This window comes from Budorcas taxicolor, chromosome 5 (assembly GCF_023091745.1).
Source record: "Budorcas taxicolor isolate Tak-1 chromosome 5, Takin1.1, whole genome shotgun sequence".
Taxonomy (NCBI): domain Eukaryota; kingdom Metazoa; phylum Chordata; class Mammalia; order Artiodactyla; family Bovidae; genus Budorcas; species Budorcas taxicolor.
The window spans coordinates 74,572,130-74,584,230 of record NC_068914.1 but is presented as its reverse complement, the minus strand read 5'-3'; the positions used below and the strand labels follow the sequence as shown (position 1 = coordinate 74,584,230).

Here is a 12,101-nt window from a genome sequence, read left to right as displayed (position 1 = left end):
GAGTGTGTGTAACTGTCTTGAGTAACCAAAGGAGGGTGAGAGGCATTTAAATTATATATCACACTTCTAGGTTACACAACAACTAATAAGCCAGATTAATGTCAATCCATTCCCACAAGTGCTAACCCTGATTTTCCTTACCAAAGATAACCATGAGTTAAGTGACAGATTAGGGTTAGAGCTGCTGGAATTGCATTATGTCAGGTGGATGCCAATAAAAGGTGAAGATTCTGCCCTTTCTGTATACTTACAAAAAACTTAAGTCATTTCCAACTTTGCCATTCTGTAGGCAAGTCAACTCACTTCTCTGAATCTGTTTCCTAAATAACAGCAAGAAAAGGGTAAACTAAAACATCTAAAACCCCTTCCAACTGACATTCTTTTAAGTAAGTGGGGTCACCAAGAAGAGAGAACAGAGAGGGAACAAGGGTCACTAATGGCAAAAGTTTTTCTGGAATCGAAGCTTTTCCTGGATCAGGCCTTGCTATCCCTAAGTTTTGACTAGTTTCTTGAGCTTTATATGTGTAAGAACCTTGGAGAAAAACAAAGGAAAGGGTATGCTTCTTAGCTGGTTAACTGTTTTCATCCTGGGCTGCCCTGAATGACTCAAATATACTTCACTAGTCAGGGCTCACTTCTGAGAACATTACAAAGAGCTGGAAGTCACACTGAACCTACTTTCACCTTCTTTTGTGGTCCTAATCAGGACACAGAATCCATCACAATGACATAATGGTAGCTGCTGGAAAGGAGGGTGCCATAAATCAGGGTGTTAAGGGAGCCAACGTCCTTACCTTTCTTTTAATGTCTGTAAACTGAGAAAACATAAGAGACCAATAGAAAGCCAATTCCATGATATAATAGTAATAAAGTCCACTTGTGAGAGGCTGGAAGAGAAAAAGAAGTAGTGAGGATACCAGCTAGTCAGACTCATTCCATGGCCCCAACTTTCCTTGTGTCAGCGCACTCATACCCCCAATTATTAAATACTCTTCCTCTCCATCATCTTCCAAGACGTGCAATAGCTAACAGACTTTGGATTGGCGTTGACACTTAAAACTCTTCCCTTCCACATATACATCTTTGTGTGCTAAATCACTTCAGTCGTGTCCAACTCTTTGCAACCCTATGGACTGTAGCCTGCCAGGCTCCTCTGTCCATGGGATTCTCTAGGCAAGGATACTGGAGTGGGTTGCCATGCCCTCCTCTAGAGGATCTTCCGACCCAGGGATAGAACCCACATCTCTTGTATCTCCTGCACTAGCAGGCGGGTTCTTCACCACTAGCGCCGCCTGGGAAGCCCATACACATCTTTGGCTCATGTTTCAGAGATCAGGCAGGCTTCCCCGGTAGCTCAGCTGGTAAAGAATCTGCCTGCAATGCAGGAGACCCCAGTTCGATTCCTGGGTTGGGAAGATCTGCTGGAGAAGGGATAGGCTACTCACTCCAGTTTTCTTCGGGCTGGTAAAGAATCCACCTGCAATGTGGGAGACCTGGGTTTGATCCCTGGGTAAAGAGTCGGACATGACTGAGTAACTTTCACTTTCATGGTTAACAAGGACACGACTGAGCAACTAAGCGCACACACACACACACACACACACACACACCACAATCAAATCAGTGTCTAGAATTCTGGGCAATTTTCAGGGGATTAAATACACTGAGGCCTTACCTTCTTTCACCCTGTGAGCAACCCCCTGACATTTTTCTGCTTTAGACTAGAACCAAGATGCTCTTATGGGATTCAAAAGGGACACCTGAACCAGAAAGCACCTCATTAAGTGCCAAGAAGCTGCTTTTCTTTCCAGCCCAATTAGGGTGAATATCTGGAACAAAGAGGTCACTGGATTTCACTGCTGTCGGGACACACACACACACACACCCCCGTGTCTTTCTTGAAGGGCTCAGATCTTACCTGATAAGGGTAACTGTGCCAGCACTGTCGGGTGTCCCAGAACCAAGGTGACTAAGAAAAAACAAACAATCCAAGTCAGTTTTCAGAATTCCCTCCTGGCCCATCTACCTCTTTCTCTCTATACTTTGGGCAAAGAGATGGGAAAGAAAATGGAACCCATCTATACAGAATTTAGGGATCCTTAAAGGCTAAATAAACAATTATACTTTTTTGCTAGAACAAGAAAGTGCTATTACGAAGAGAGAAACAGTACACAAGAGCAAAGAGAGTGCTAAGACAGCTTTTGGAAACATCACAACCTGGAATATATAGGAAGTTGGGAGGCAGGAAGACAATGATTTCATTTAATAACCAAAGGAGATCTCTCTGTGCCAAAGATTCAAAAGTAATCTTCTCCAATGGAGTTTCAATTATGTCCTTTGAGAGGGTTGTCCATTTCACCTAAGTTGTTGAATTTATTACTATTAAACTGTTCATAATGTGGTCTTACTATTCTTTCAATGTCTACAGGACCTATAGTTATAGCCTCTTTTTCTCCCTGATACTGATAATTTGTTTTCTTGTTTTTTTCTAAAGGTTTATCAATTTTAATTAAAACTTTCAAAGAACCAACCTTTGGCTTTAGTAATTTTCTCCATTATTTTCTAATGCCTATTTCATCAATTTTTGCTTTTCTTTTTTTCTTTTAACTTACTTTGGGTTTACTTTGCTCTTCTTTTTTCTGGATCTTAAAGTGAAAACTTAATCACTGATTTTAAAGTTTTCTTCTTTTGTAATATAAACAATTAAAGTTATAAATTTCCTCAAAAGTATGCTTTAGCTGCATACCACAGACTTTGGTATGTTGTATTTTCAGCATCATTCAATTAAAAGTATTTTCTAATTCCCTTGTGATTTCTTATTTGATCTTTGGGTTATTCACAAGAGTTGTTTAACTTATAAATATTTTCTAGACATCTTATTATTATTGATTTGAATGCTGTTTTAATTCCATTATGGTCAGAGAACATATTGTGTAAAATTTCAAAATTTTTAAATTTGCTGAGACTAATTTTGTGGCCTAGCATATGGTTTATCTTAGCTGATCCTTTACATGGACTTGAAAATAATATACATCCTTCAGCTGCTGGTGTGGTGTCCTATAAATGTCAATTAGGCCAAACTGGCTGGACTGTTATTTAAACCTTCTACATCCTCAGTGATTTTTTTTTGTCTAGTGATTTAATCAATTATTAAGAGCATTAAAATCTCCAAATATGATTGTGTAATTGTCTATTCCCTTCCCTCAGTTCTGCTTCCTTATGTTTCACATATTTTGAAACTCCAATTATGCATTTAGAGGAAAATACTGTGGTACAGTAGGAAAAAAAGACTAATGGATCAAGAAGCCTGAAATTCTTCTTCGACTCTGATAATCAACTGCAAAGCAGGAATAATCCCTACTTCAATGAGTTACTGATGGCATTTCTTTAACTGTCTCCTCCTTGCAAGAATAGGACTTTTGTCAAATGTCTTGTAAACCATCATGTACTATGTCAATTTAGTTAATACTATTATTATTAGCATTATTTAAGGAGAAACAGAGTCATGAGGTTACTGATGCCAGGCCCCAGACAGAAGACAATCTATTTAGATTATAAACCTGGGCTCTAGGCATCACAAAGAAAAAACAAAAGAGAGCAGAGGACAAAGCTCTAAAGGTATTTAACTCTTATCTCTAGGGATACACGAATGATTAGACCCCAACAGAGAACCAGAGAAAGTTCAGACTCACCGACCAGAGAAATCTAATTCCGTAGCAGAATATACATAAATAAAAAGTGAATCTCCACCTAGATGGGTGAAGAGAAGTCAGACAAACATTTACTCAAAAGAAACTCTCCGAGCTAAAGAATTCAAGGTAGCACATGTGGGGATAACACAGTTTACTGGTAAGAAACTGATGATATACTGCTACCTAAAAAGCCAAAGAGATAAAAATCTTCCAGCCTCTATTTAAAAATAGATTTCTACAAGTATATACTGGTTTCAGTGAACTTTTCTTTTACATCAGACTCTGTGATGATAGTGCCTTTTTTTTTTTTTTTTTTTGCATGACAGTAAGTAGTAGTGCTTGGTGTCCAGAGAATAATCAGTAAAAACCCAGTGAAGTGAACTATAGCATGTCCAGAAAAGGGATGCTTCCTATTAAAATGTCAATCTATAGCAAGCTGGAACTATCTCTACCAAGGTATATGAAGGTGTGCATATCTACCTACGTAAGTGAAAGTAGAGGAATTCATTCCCAATTTCTTTGGGAAAGGTGAACAAAATGCAACTACAGCTAGCTTAGGAGCAAGTATGTCTAAGAAACTAAGGGTGACCAGGCTTTCAGTTCTCTTCTTTCCAGCCTATAACAGAGTTAGCCTTCTGCCTCCATTGACTGTTATCCTAACAGGAGAAGTGATTTCCAAAAAGAAAACCTTAGTCCAGTCATACCCCACCCTTCTCCTCACTCCCCACCTCCTTCCATACACCTACATGCTTTCACAAAATTTAGTGAGCGTTGGGGGCTTGTCCTGATTCCTCCGATGGCGAAACCAGCATTGGATTTTTCGGACATCCCAGTCTAGTTGCTTTGACAGGCCCTCCAGCCTTTTCTCATCAGGATACTGTAGACGTATGACCAGAGTCAGAACATTGCTTTTTCTCCAAACCTTGCTCATTAAAGCCCTTTGACGAGCTGAGTGGCAGAGGGGTAATAACTATAGTGGTTTAAGTAATGTTTTTCTTTCCAGGTTTCATCCCCAAAGTCATTTTTATGTAAGAAGTACTATTTTACACATCAAGGACCTTTACCATTCACCTATACACATAGCTATTTGGTTTTCTCCCTCCAGCCCAAGTGAGTAAAAAAAAAAAATTTTTAAAACCCAACCTGGGAGGGAGGTTTAAGAGGGAAGGGACATATGTATACCTATGGCTGATTCATGTTGATATTTGGCAGAAGCCAACACAATTCTGTAACATATTTATCCTTCAGTTAAAAAAAAACAAAAATTCAACCTGCAAAGGCTATCAGGACCATCTCTATCTTGATTATGCAACTAGGTAATGACTAGAGCTGAAGGAGGGAAAAACAAAATCAAAATATGATGTGTGTCTCGGGGATTAGGGGTGGTGGTGACTGCTAGGCCTAAATCTCCAATGTATGTAATTTTGACTTATTTAAGGTATCCTAGCCCAAAGGTATTTCCTTGAGTGGATAAAGTTCTGCTAATAGCTCTATGGACTATCCAAATGTGAAAGATCATCCCATCCTATCCTTAGCCTTGGAAATACTTGCTCTCTATCCTCCCATGCCCTATGGGATGAACCCTAATAAAAATCTCCCTGTTGTTTTTTTTTTTTCCCACTTACCTTGGTAATAGACATGAACACTTTTTCAAGGATAGCATTAGGTTGTGCCTGATAAGGACCACTGTCCTGTATGCCAACATGGAGTGCACAGGGTTTGGCAATAAACCTGTAATGGAGAAAACCCAAAAGCCAATTCTAAAAACTGTTTGCTAAGCATTAAGCAAAAATTCTGATTAGGGGACTGATAAGGGGGAAAGGGGGAACACTTGGCAGGGAGCTAGAACTTTTTGATTTAATCCTGAATTCTACCACTGATTCACTTGAGAAGTGACCTATTTAAGAAATATTGGAATATAAGCTCTCTTTCCATTTTTCCCTGGTTTCCCTTATCACATTTTAAGCTTTAGAGTAAGAAAGACCTAGATCAAATCATTAGTCTACCATTTACTGCCTGTATGAACCTGGGCAACTTATTTCATCTTGCTAAACCTCTGGACATGGAACAACAGACTGGTTCCAAACAGGAAAAGGAGTACGTCAAAGCTGTATATTGTCACCCTGCTTATTTAACTTCTATGCAGAGCACATCATGAGAAACACTGGGCTGGATGAAGCACAAGCTGGAATCAAGATTGCGGGGAGAAATATCAGTAACCTCAGATATGCAGATGACACCACCCTTATGGCAGAAAGCTAAGAAGAACTAAAGAGCCTCTTGATGAAAGTGAAAAAGGAGAGTGAAAAAGTTGGCTTAAAGCTCAACATTCAGAAAACGAAGATCATGGCATCTGGTCCCCTCACTTCATGGCAAATAGATGGGAAAACAGTGGAAACAGTGGCTGACTTTATTTTTCTGGGCTCCAAAATCACTGCAGATGGTGACTGCAGCCATGAAATTAAAAGACGCTTACTCCTTGGAAGGAAAGTTATGACCAACCTAGACAGCATATTAAAAAGCAGAGCCATTACTTTGCCAACTAAGGTCCGTCTAGTCAGGGCTATGGTTTTTCCAGTGGTCATGTATGGATGTGAGAGTTGGACTGTGAAGAAAGCTGAGTGCTGAAGAATTGATGCTTTTGAACTGTGGTGTTGGAGAAGACTCTTGAGAGTCCCTTGGACTGCAAGGAGATCCAACCAGTCCATCCTAAAGGAGATCAGCCCTGGGTGTTCATTGGAAGGACTGATGTTGAAGCTGAAACTCCAATACTTTGGCCACCTCATGCGAAGAGCTGACTCATTGGAAAAGACCCTGATGCTAGGAGGGATTGGGGGCAGGAGGAGAAGGGGGCGACAGAGGATGAGATGGCTGGATGGCATCACTGACTCAATGGACCTGGGTTTGGGTGGACTCTGGGAGTTGGTGATGGACAGGGAGGCCTGGCACGCTGCGGTTCATGGGGTCGCAAAGAGTCGGATACAACTAAGCGACTGAACTGAAACCTTAGTTTTTTTTCCATTTGTAAGATGAAAATAATATCAACATTCTTGCTACTGAACATAAGGCCAACAGATAAATAGCATTACTGGCTTTTCCTAGCAGCTTCTTAGAAGTGCAGAATCTCAAACCCCATCTCAGACCAACAAAATCAGAATCTGCACTAACAAGATTCCCAGGGGATTCATTCATATTCCCATTAGAAGCGGGCCTACTTTACTTGAATCTTGCAGGTACAATGATATATAACATATATGAAGACCCTGATACAAGGAAGTGCTTAATAAATGATAGTTCTCCTTATATCAAACCATCAAGATCTTAACTGGAGAGAAATGTAGAACTGAGATGGAGCTCTTCCTAAACAAATATCCTTGGTCATGGTCACCTTCCTGCCCAATCAAAAGACTATGGAAATAATTAGAACTTTAGAAGCTCTGAAGAAAAAAAATCCAGAAACTACAGAGAGTGGTAAGAAAGAAACTACCTATTAGTACTCAGTTCTAGTCCCAGATCTACCAATAATAAGACACATAAACTTGGTCAAGTCACTTGATTTTTGAGTTTTGATTCTGTCATCTAAAGGAGATGATGCCTAAGATTTTTTCCTAAGATTCCATGATGATATCATTGATTATAATTAATTTATAACTTTTAGATTTGAAAATTGAGGAATTATTCCTTGGCTCTTTAAGAAAGATCTCCCTCTTTTCCACAACCAAAGATTTCCATGAGCCTCAGCTCTAAGAAAAGCTTTATGCAATCACTTTCAGAATAAGTCAAAACCAGTTCTAGCTCTCTTAGCATCTTAGGGAGTTGTATGATGAAATAATAACTGGGAGGTGTAAGATGGAGTGTTCTTGACCTATTTTATTTATCTGCATTCAAATCCAGAATTTATCTCTAAGGGAGGGACTGAAAATAAGAAGCTCTGTTTATTATCTTTCTCTGTGAAAATTTCTTTTACCTTTATCACCAAAGTTCCCAAGACATGGGGAAACACTGATTCAGAGCACAAAGTAATCCACATCTGTAACCCATTCTTCTCTTTTACACAAGTAGTATACAACTTTCATTCAAATACCAATGCTAATAGAAACATTAGTTTATATTTCCTGGTATATAATTCTGCATACAAATATTTTAAACTCCTGCTGCTGCTGCTGCTGCTGTGTCGCTTCAGTTGTGTCTGACTCTGTGCGACTCCAGAGATGGCAGCCCACTAGGTTCCCCCGTCCCTGGGATTCTCCAGGCAAGAACACTGGAGTGGGCTGCCATTTCCTTCTCCAACGCATGAAAGTGAAAGTGAAGTCGCTCAGTCGTGTCCGACCCTCAGCGACCCCATGGACTGCAGCCTTCCAGACTCCTCTGTCCATGGGATTTTCCCGGCAAAGTACTGGAGTGTGGTGCCATTGCCTTCTCCGTTTTAAACTCCTACCCATGTTTAAATTCCTTGAGAAGACAGAGACTACTGTTTTTGTATTTATCAAGGTTCTATGCTCAGTAATTGCATACTGAGTGATTGGTGTAGCGAATTCCACCCTTGCTGTTGGAGCTCAGTTTGGACCCAGCATTGATCAGTATCCAGAAGGGTAATTAAGGCAGCCATACTTGAGACTTCCCTGGCAGTCCAGTGCTTAGAACTTCACGTTTCCACTGCAAGAAATGGAATTCCTTGGGTGGGTTCAATCCCTGGTCAGGGAACTAAGATCCCACAAGCTGCATGGTGTGGTCAAAAAAAAAAAAAAAAGGTAGCCATTCTTTGTTGTTGAGTTGGTGCTATATCATATCTGAGACAAAAGCCCTGAATCATCTCTCTGAATGAAGAAGTAGACCTGAGAACAAAAAAACAGTCTTTCCAAATCCTATTCTTATTCCCTGAAGCAGGCCTCTTTCTTAATCCAGTCAGGAGATTAAAGGCCCTGGGACTAGGCAGATTTTACCAGCTAACAGACTTATGAAAGTTGCCTACAGAATGAGGATAATAATATCTGCTCCACAGGGTTATTTTAAAGATGAAATGACATAATTACAGTAGAGCTCAGTCATATCTGACTCTTTGCGGCCCCATAGACTGCAGCACACCAGGATTCCCTGTCCATCACCACCAATTCCCGGAGCTTGCTCAAACTCCTGTCCATCGAATCGGTGATGCTATGCAACCATCTCATCCTCTGTCGTCCCCTTCTCCAGCCTTCAATCTTTCCCAGCATCAGGGTCTTTTCCAATGAGTCTTCCCATTAGGTGGCCAAAGTATTGGAGCTTCAGCTTTAGCACCAGTCTTTTCAATGAATATTCAGGACTGATCTCCTTTGGATTGATCTTACAGTCCAAGGGACTCTCAAGAGTCTTTTTCAACACCACAGTTCAAAAGCATCAATTTTGAGTGTTCAGCTTTATGGTCCAACTCTCACATCCATTGATGACTACTGGAAAAACCATAGCTTTGACTATACAGACCATCAGGAAATGACATGATGTATGCCTACCCAGTACCTGACACTTTGTAAACATTCATTAAAGGCAGCTATTATTATTTTTACTAGAAACAGTTTGGTCTGGGTACTCTCTGATGGTACCTCGAACAAAGTGAGAAAAGCAAGAAATCCTCTTTCACACAACAGGGAGAGGTTTGTACCCTGATCACTCGGGCGAAGCCAAGATAATTGCTTTATTATCTAGACCTTGAAGCAGACTTAATATCCTAGAGCTGTCATAAGCTCACATCCTGTCCTCATTAGTTCAGAGTTCAATGAAAGACACAGAGCTACTGGCATCAAGTCAGTGACAGCTGGACAGACCTTAAGAAAATCTGCTTATTTGACAAAATATTTATTGGGCACTGACATTGTGCCAAAGCATGAAGCATAAAACCCACAATAAGGAATTATGATCGAAAAAGAACTTTTCCTGTGTTAAAAAAATTCAAAACAGGGAACTTCCCTGGTGGTTAAAACTCCACACTTTCACTGCAGAGGGTACGGGTTTGACCTCTGGTTGGGGAACTAAGATCCTACATGCTGCATGGCACAGCCAAAATCAAACCAACAAAAAAAACCCATTTCAAATCAGAAATCTGAACGAACAAATAATAGTCATGCATTCATTCCACGTCACTTACCTGGCATTTAGAATAACAGAAAATAGGTATCTAGGTTGGTCTAATTCCAAAGAGCCTAGAATTAGCATTCATCATTTCTGCTAGATCAGCACTTCTCAAAGTGTGCCTGGAGACTTGTGACATTTTTCAGGAGCTCTGTTCTGCAAGGTCAAAATTATTCTCATAATAATTCTATAGTTTCATAACAGTTCATTTCTCTCTCATTCTAAGTGTACAGTGAAAATTTCCACAGCTTACATGACACACAGCAAGAGACTGAAGGCAGAACTGATGAGAACGCAGCTGCTAGATGCCCAAGAGACTCAAGCCTGGAAAATAATACTATTTTCACATTTTTTTTTGTTTTGTTTTGGGAAAGTGCTGAATAAGTTTTCATAAAGCATTATTTAACAATGTATTGTTATTTATAAGCAATGAGTAAATACTTAAAAAAATTTTAATTTCTAAAACGGTACATATTGATTTTTAATAGTATAAAAGAGTCCTGGTATACTAGTTAAAAAATACTGTCCTGGTTAACACAGAGAACTCAAACTTATCTTGTGACTTCTGTTCAGTCCAGGATCAAACTGTTGCCCAAGTTTTAAATAATTTGAAGACCAGACTGCCCTTTGCCTGAAGATCTGAGTAAGTAGACATTTAGTGGTCCACAGCGGCAAACTACTCCTTTCCACCTGCCACACCAGGAACATGAGTCTAGTGATCCAAACCCTGATTGTAATGTATCTATCCTGCTCCATAGAGATCACTTCATTCTGCCCCTTTCTTGCCCTCCAGATACATGGTAGCAGCTGACCTAAGCCTGGGTTAAGATGAAATTACTCACCACTTTGCTCTTACATACTAAAGACAAGAGCTAGACCAACAATTCTTTTTGACCCACTGCAACATCATTGACGACTATGAACTATATACAAATATGTTTGAAAGTCTAGATTGAGTTTCTCAACTAATGTATCATGGCAGGTAACACAGATGGGCTATACTTTTTTCTTTTTTAAGGCTCATTTACTTTTAAAAATATTTATTTATTTATCTTTAGCTGTGCTGGGTCTTTGCTGCTTGGGCTTTTCTCTAGTTGTGGTGAGTGGGGGCTACTCTTTGTTGCAGTGTTCAGGCTTCTCATTGTGGTGGCTTCTCTTGTTGCAGAGCACAGATTTTAGAGTGCATGGGCTTCAGTAGTTGCAGCAAGTGGGCTCAAGAGTTGTGGTTTCTGGGCTCTAGACCACAGGTTCAGTACTTGTGCTGCATGGGCTCAGCTGCTCCTCGGCATGTGGGGTCCTCCCAGATCAGAGATCCAACCTGTGTCTCCTGCACTGGCCGCTGCTGCTGCTAAGTCGCTTCAGTCGTGTCCGACTCTGTGTGACCCCATAGACGGCAGCCCACCAGGCTCCCCCATCCCTGGGATTCTCTAGGCAAGAATACTGGAGTGGGTTGCCATTTCCTTCTCCAATGCATGAAAAGTGAAAGTCAAAATGAAGTTGCTCAGCCGTGTCCGACTCTTAGCGACCCCATGGACTGCAGCCTACCAGGCTCCTCGTTCATGAGATTTTCCAGGCAAGAGTACTGGAGTGGGGTGCCAGTGCCTTCTCCTGCACTGGCAGGTGGATTCTTTACCAGTGGGCCACCAGGGAAGCCCCGAGATGGGCTACGCTTCTGTCGGGACGTTGCTCTCAGCTCTCAGGGTGGCCCACGAGTGGACGGTAGCCAGAAACCCCGTCTGTAGCCTTTGGTCTCATGTACCCATTGTGCATGCACATGTTATTTTCTATGTGTGCAGCAACATGACTGAGTTGGGAAGTACTGGCTTAGCTCAATTCTGGAAAAATACAAAAATGTCAAAACTGATCAATAAAAAAGAAAAATAACTATCAAAGAAACTGAAATAGACAACAAGATGAAGACGGGAAAAATACAATAAAAAGAGAAAGGTCTTATACAGACTGATGAAGATAGTATATCATTATATAAAGAGCACTGAGTAACTAAATATTTTGAACCTGAACGCTCCCCCTATCCATCTTCCACACACACACACAGAGATGAAAGCTGAGATACTTAAAGGTAAATGTGGAGTCCCATAGAAGACTGAATTCTTTTCCCTTCCTTCCATCTTTCCTTCCTCTCTTTCTGGCCACGCCACTTGGTTTGTGGGATTCTCTGATCAGGGACTGAACCCACACTCTCAGCAGTGAAAGTGCAGCAGAGTTCTAACCGCTGGACTGCCAGGGAATTCCCTACAACTGAATTCTTAATAAACCAATCACATAAAAAATTTGAGCAGCTTC

General features: G+C 40.6%; 1 protein-coding gene across 2 annotated transcripts in view; it reads right to left on the bottom strand.

The window, feature by feature from the left end:
• The window catches only part of CERS5 (ceramide synthase 5), a 30,394-nt gene that overhangs the window by 5,143 nt on the left and 13,150 nt on the right, over positions 1-12,101 (bottom strand). For both annotated transcript variants that reach the window (XM_052639701.1, XM_052639702.1), the window contains exons 2-6: positions 5,318-5,423; positions 4,439-4,569; positions 3,693-3,750; positions 1,919-1,969; positions 795-887 (exon numbers count right to left, since the gene is read on the bottom strand). In XM_052639701.1, coding sequence (XP_052495661.1) covers positions 795-887; positions 1,919-1,969; positions 3,693-3,750; positions 4,439-4,569; positions 5,318-5,423 — 439 coding nt within the window. The remainder of the gene's footprint in view (positions 1-794; positions 888-1,918; positions 1,970-3,692; positions 3,751-4,438; positions 4,570-5,317; positions 5,424-12,101) is intronic.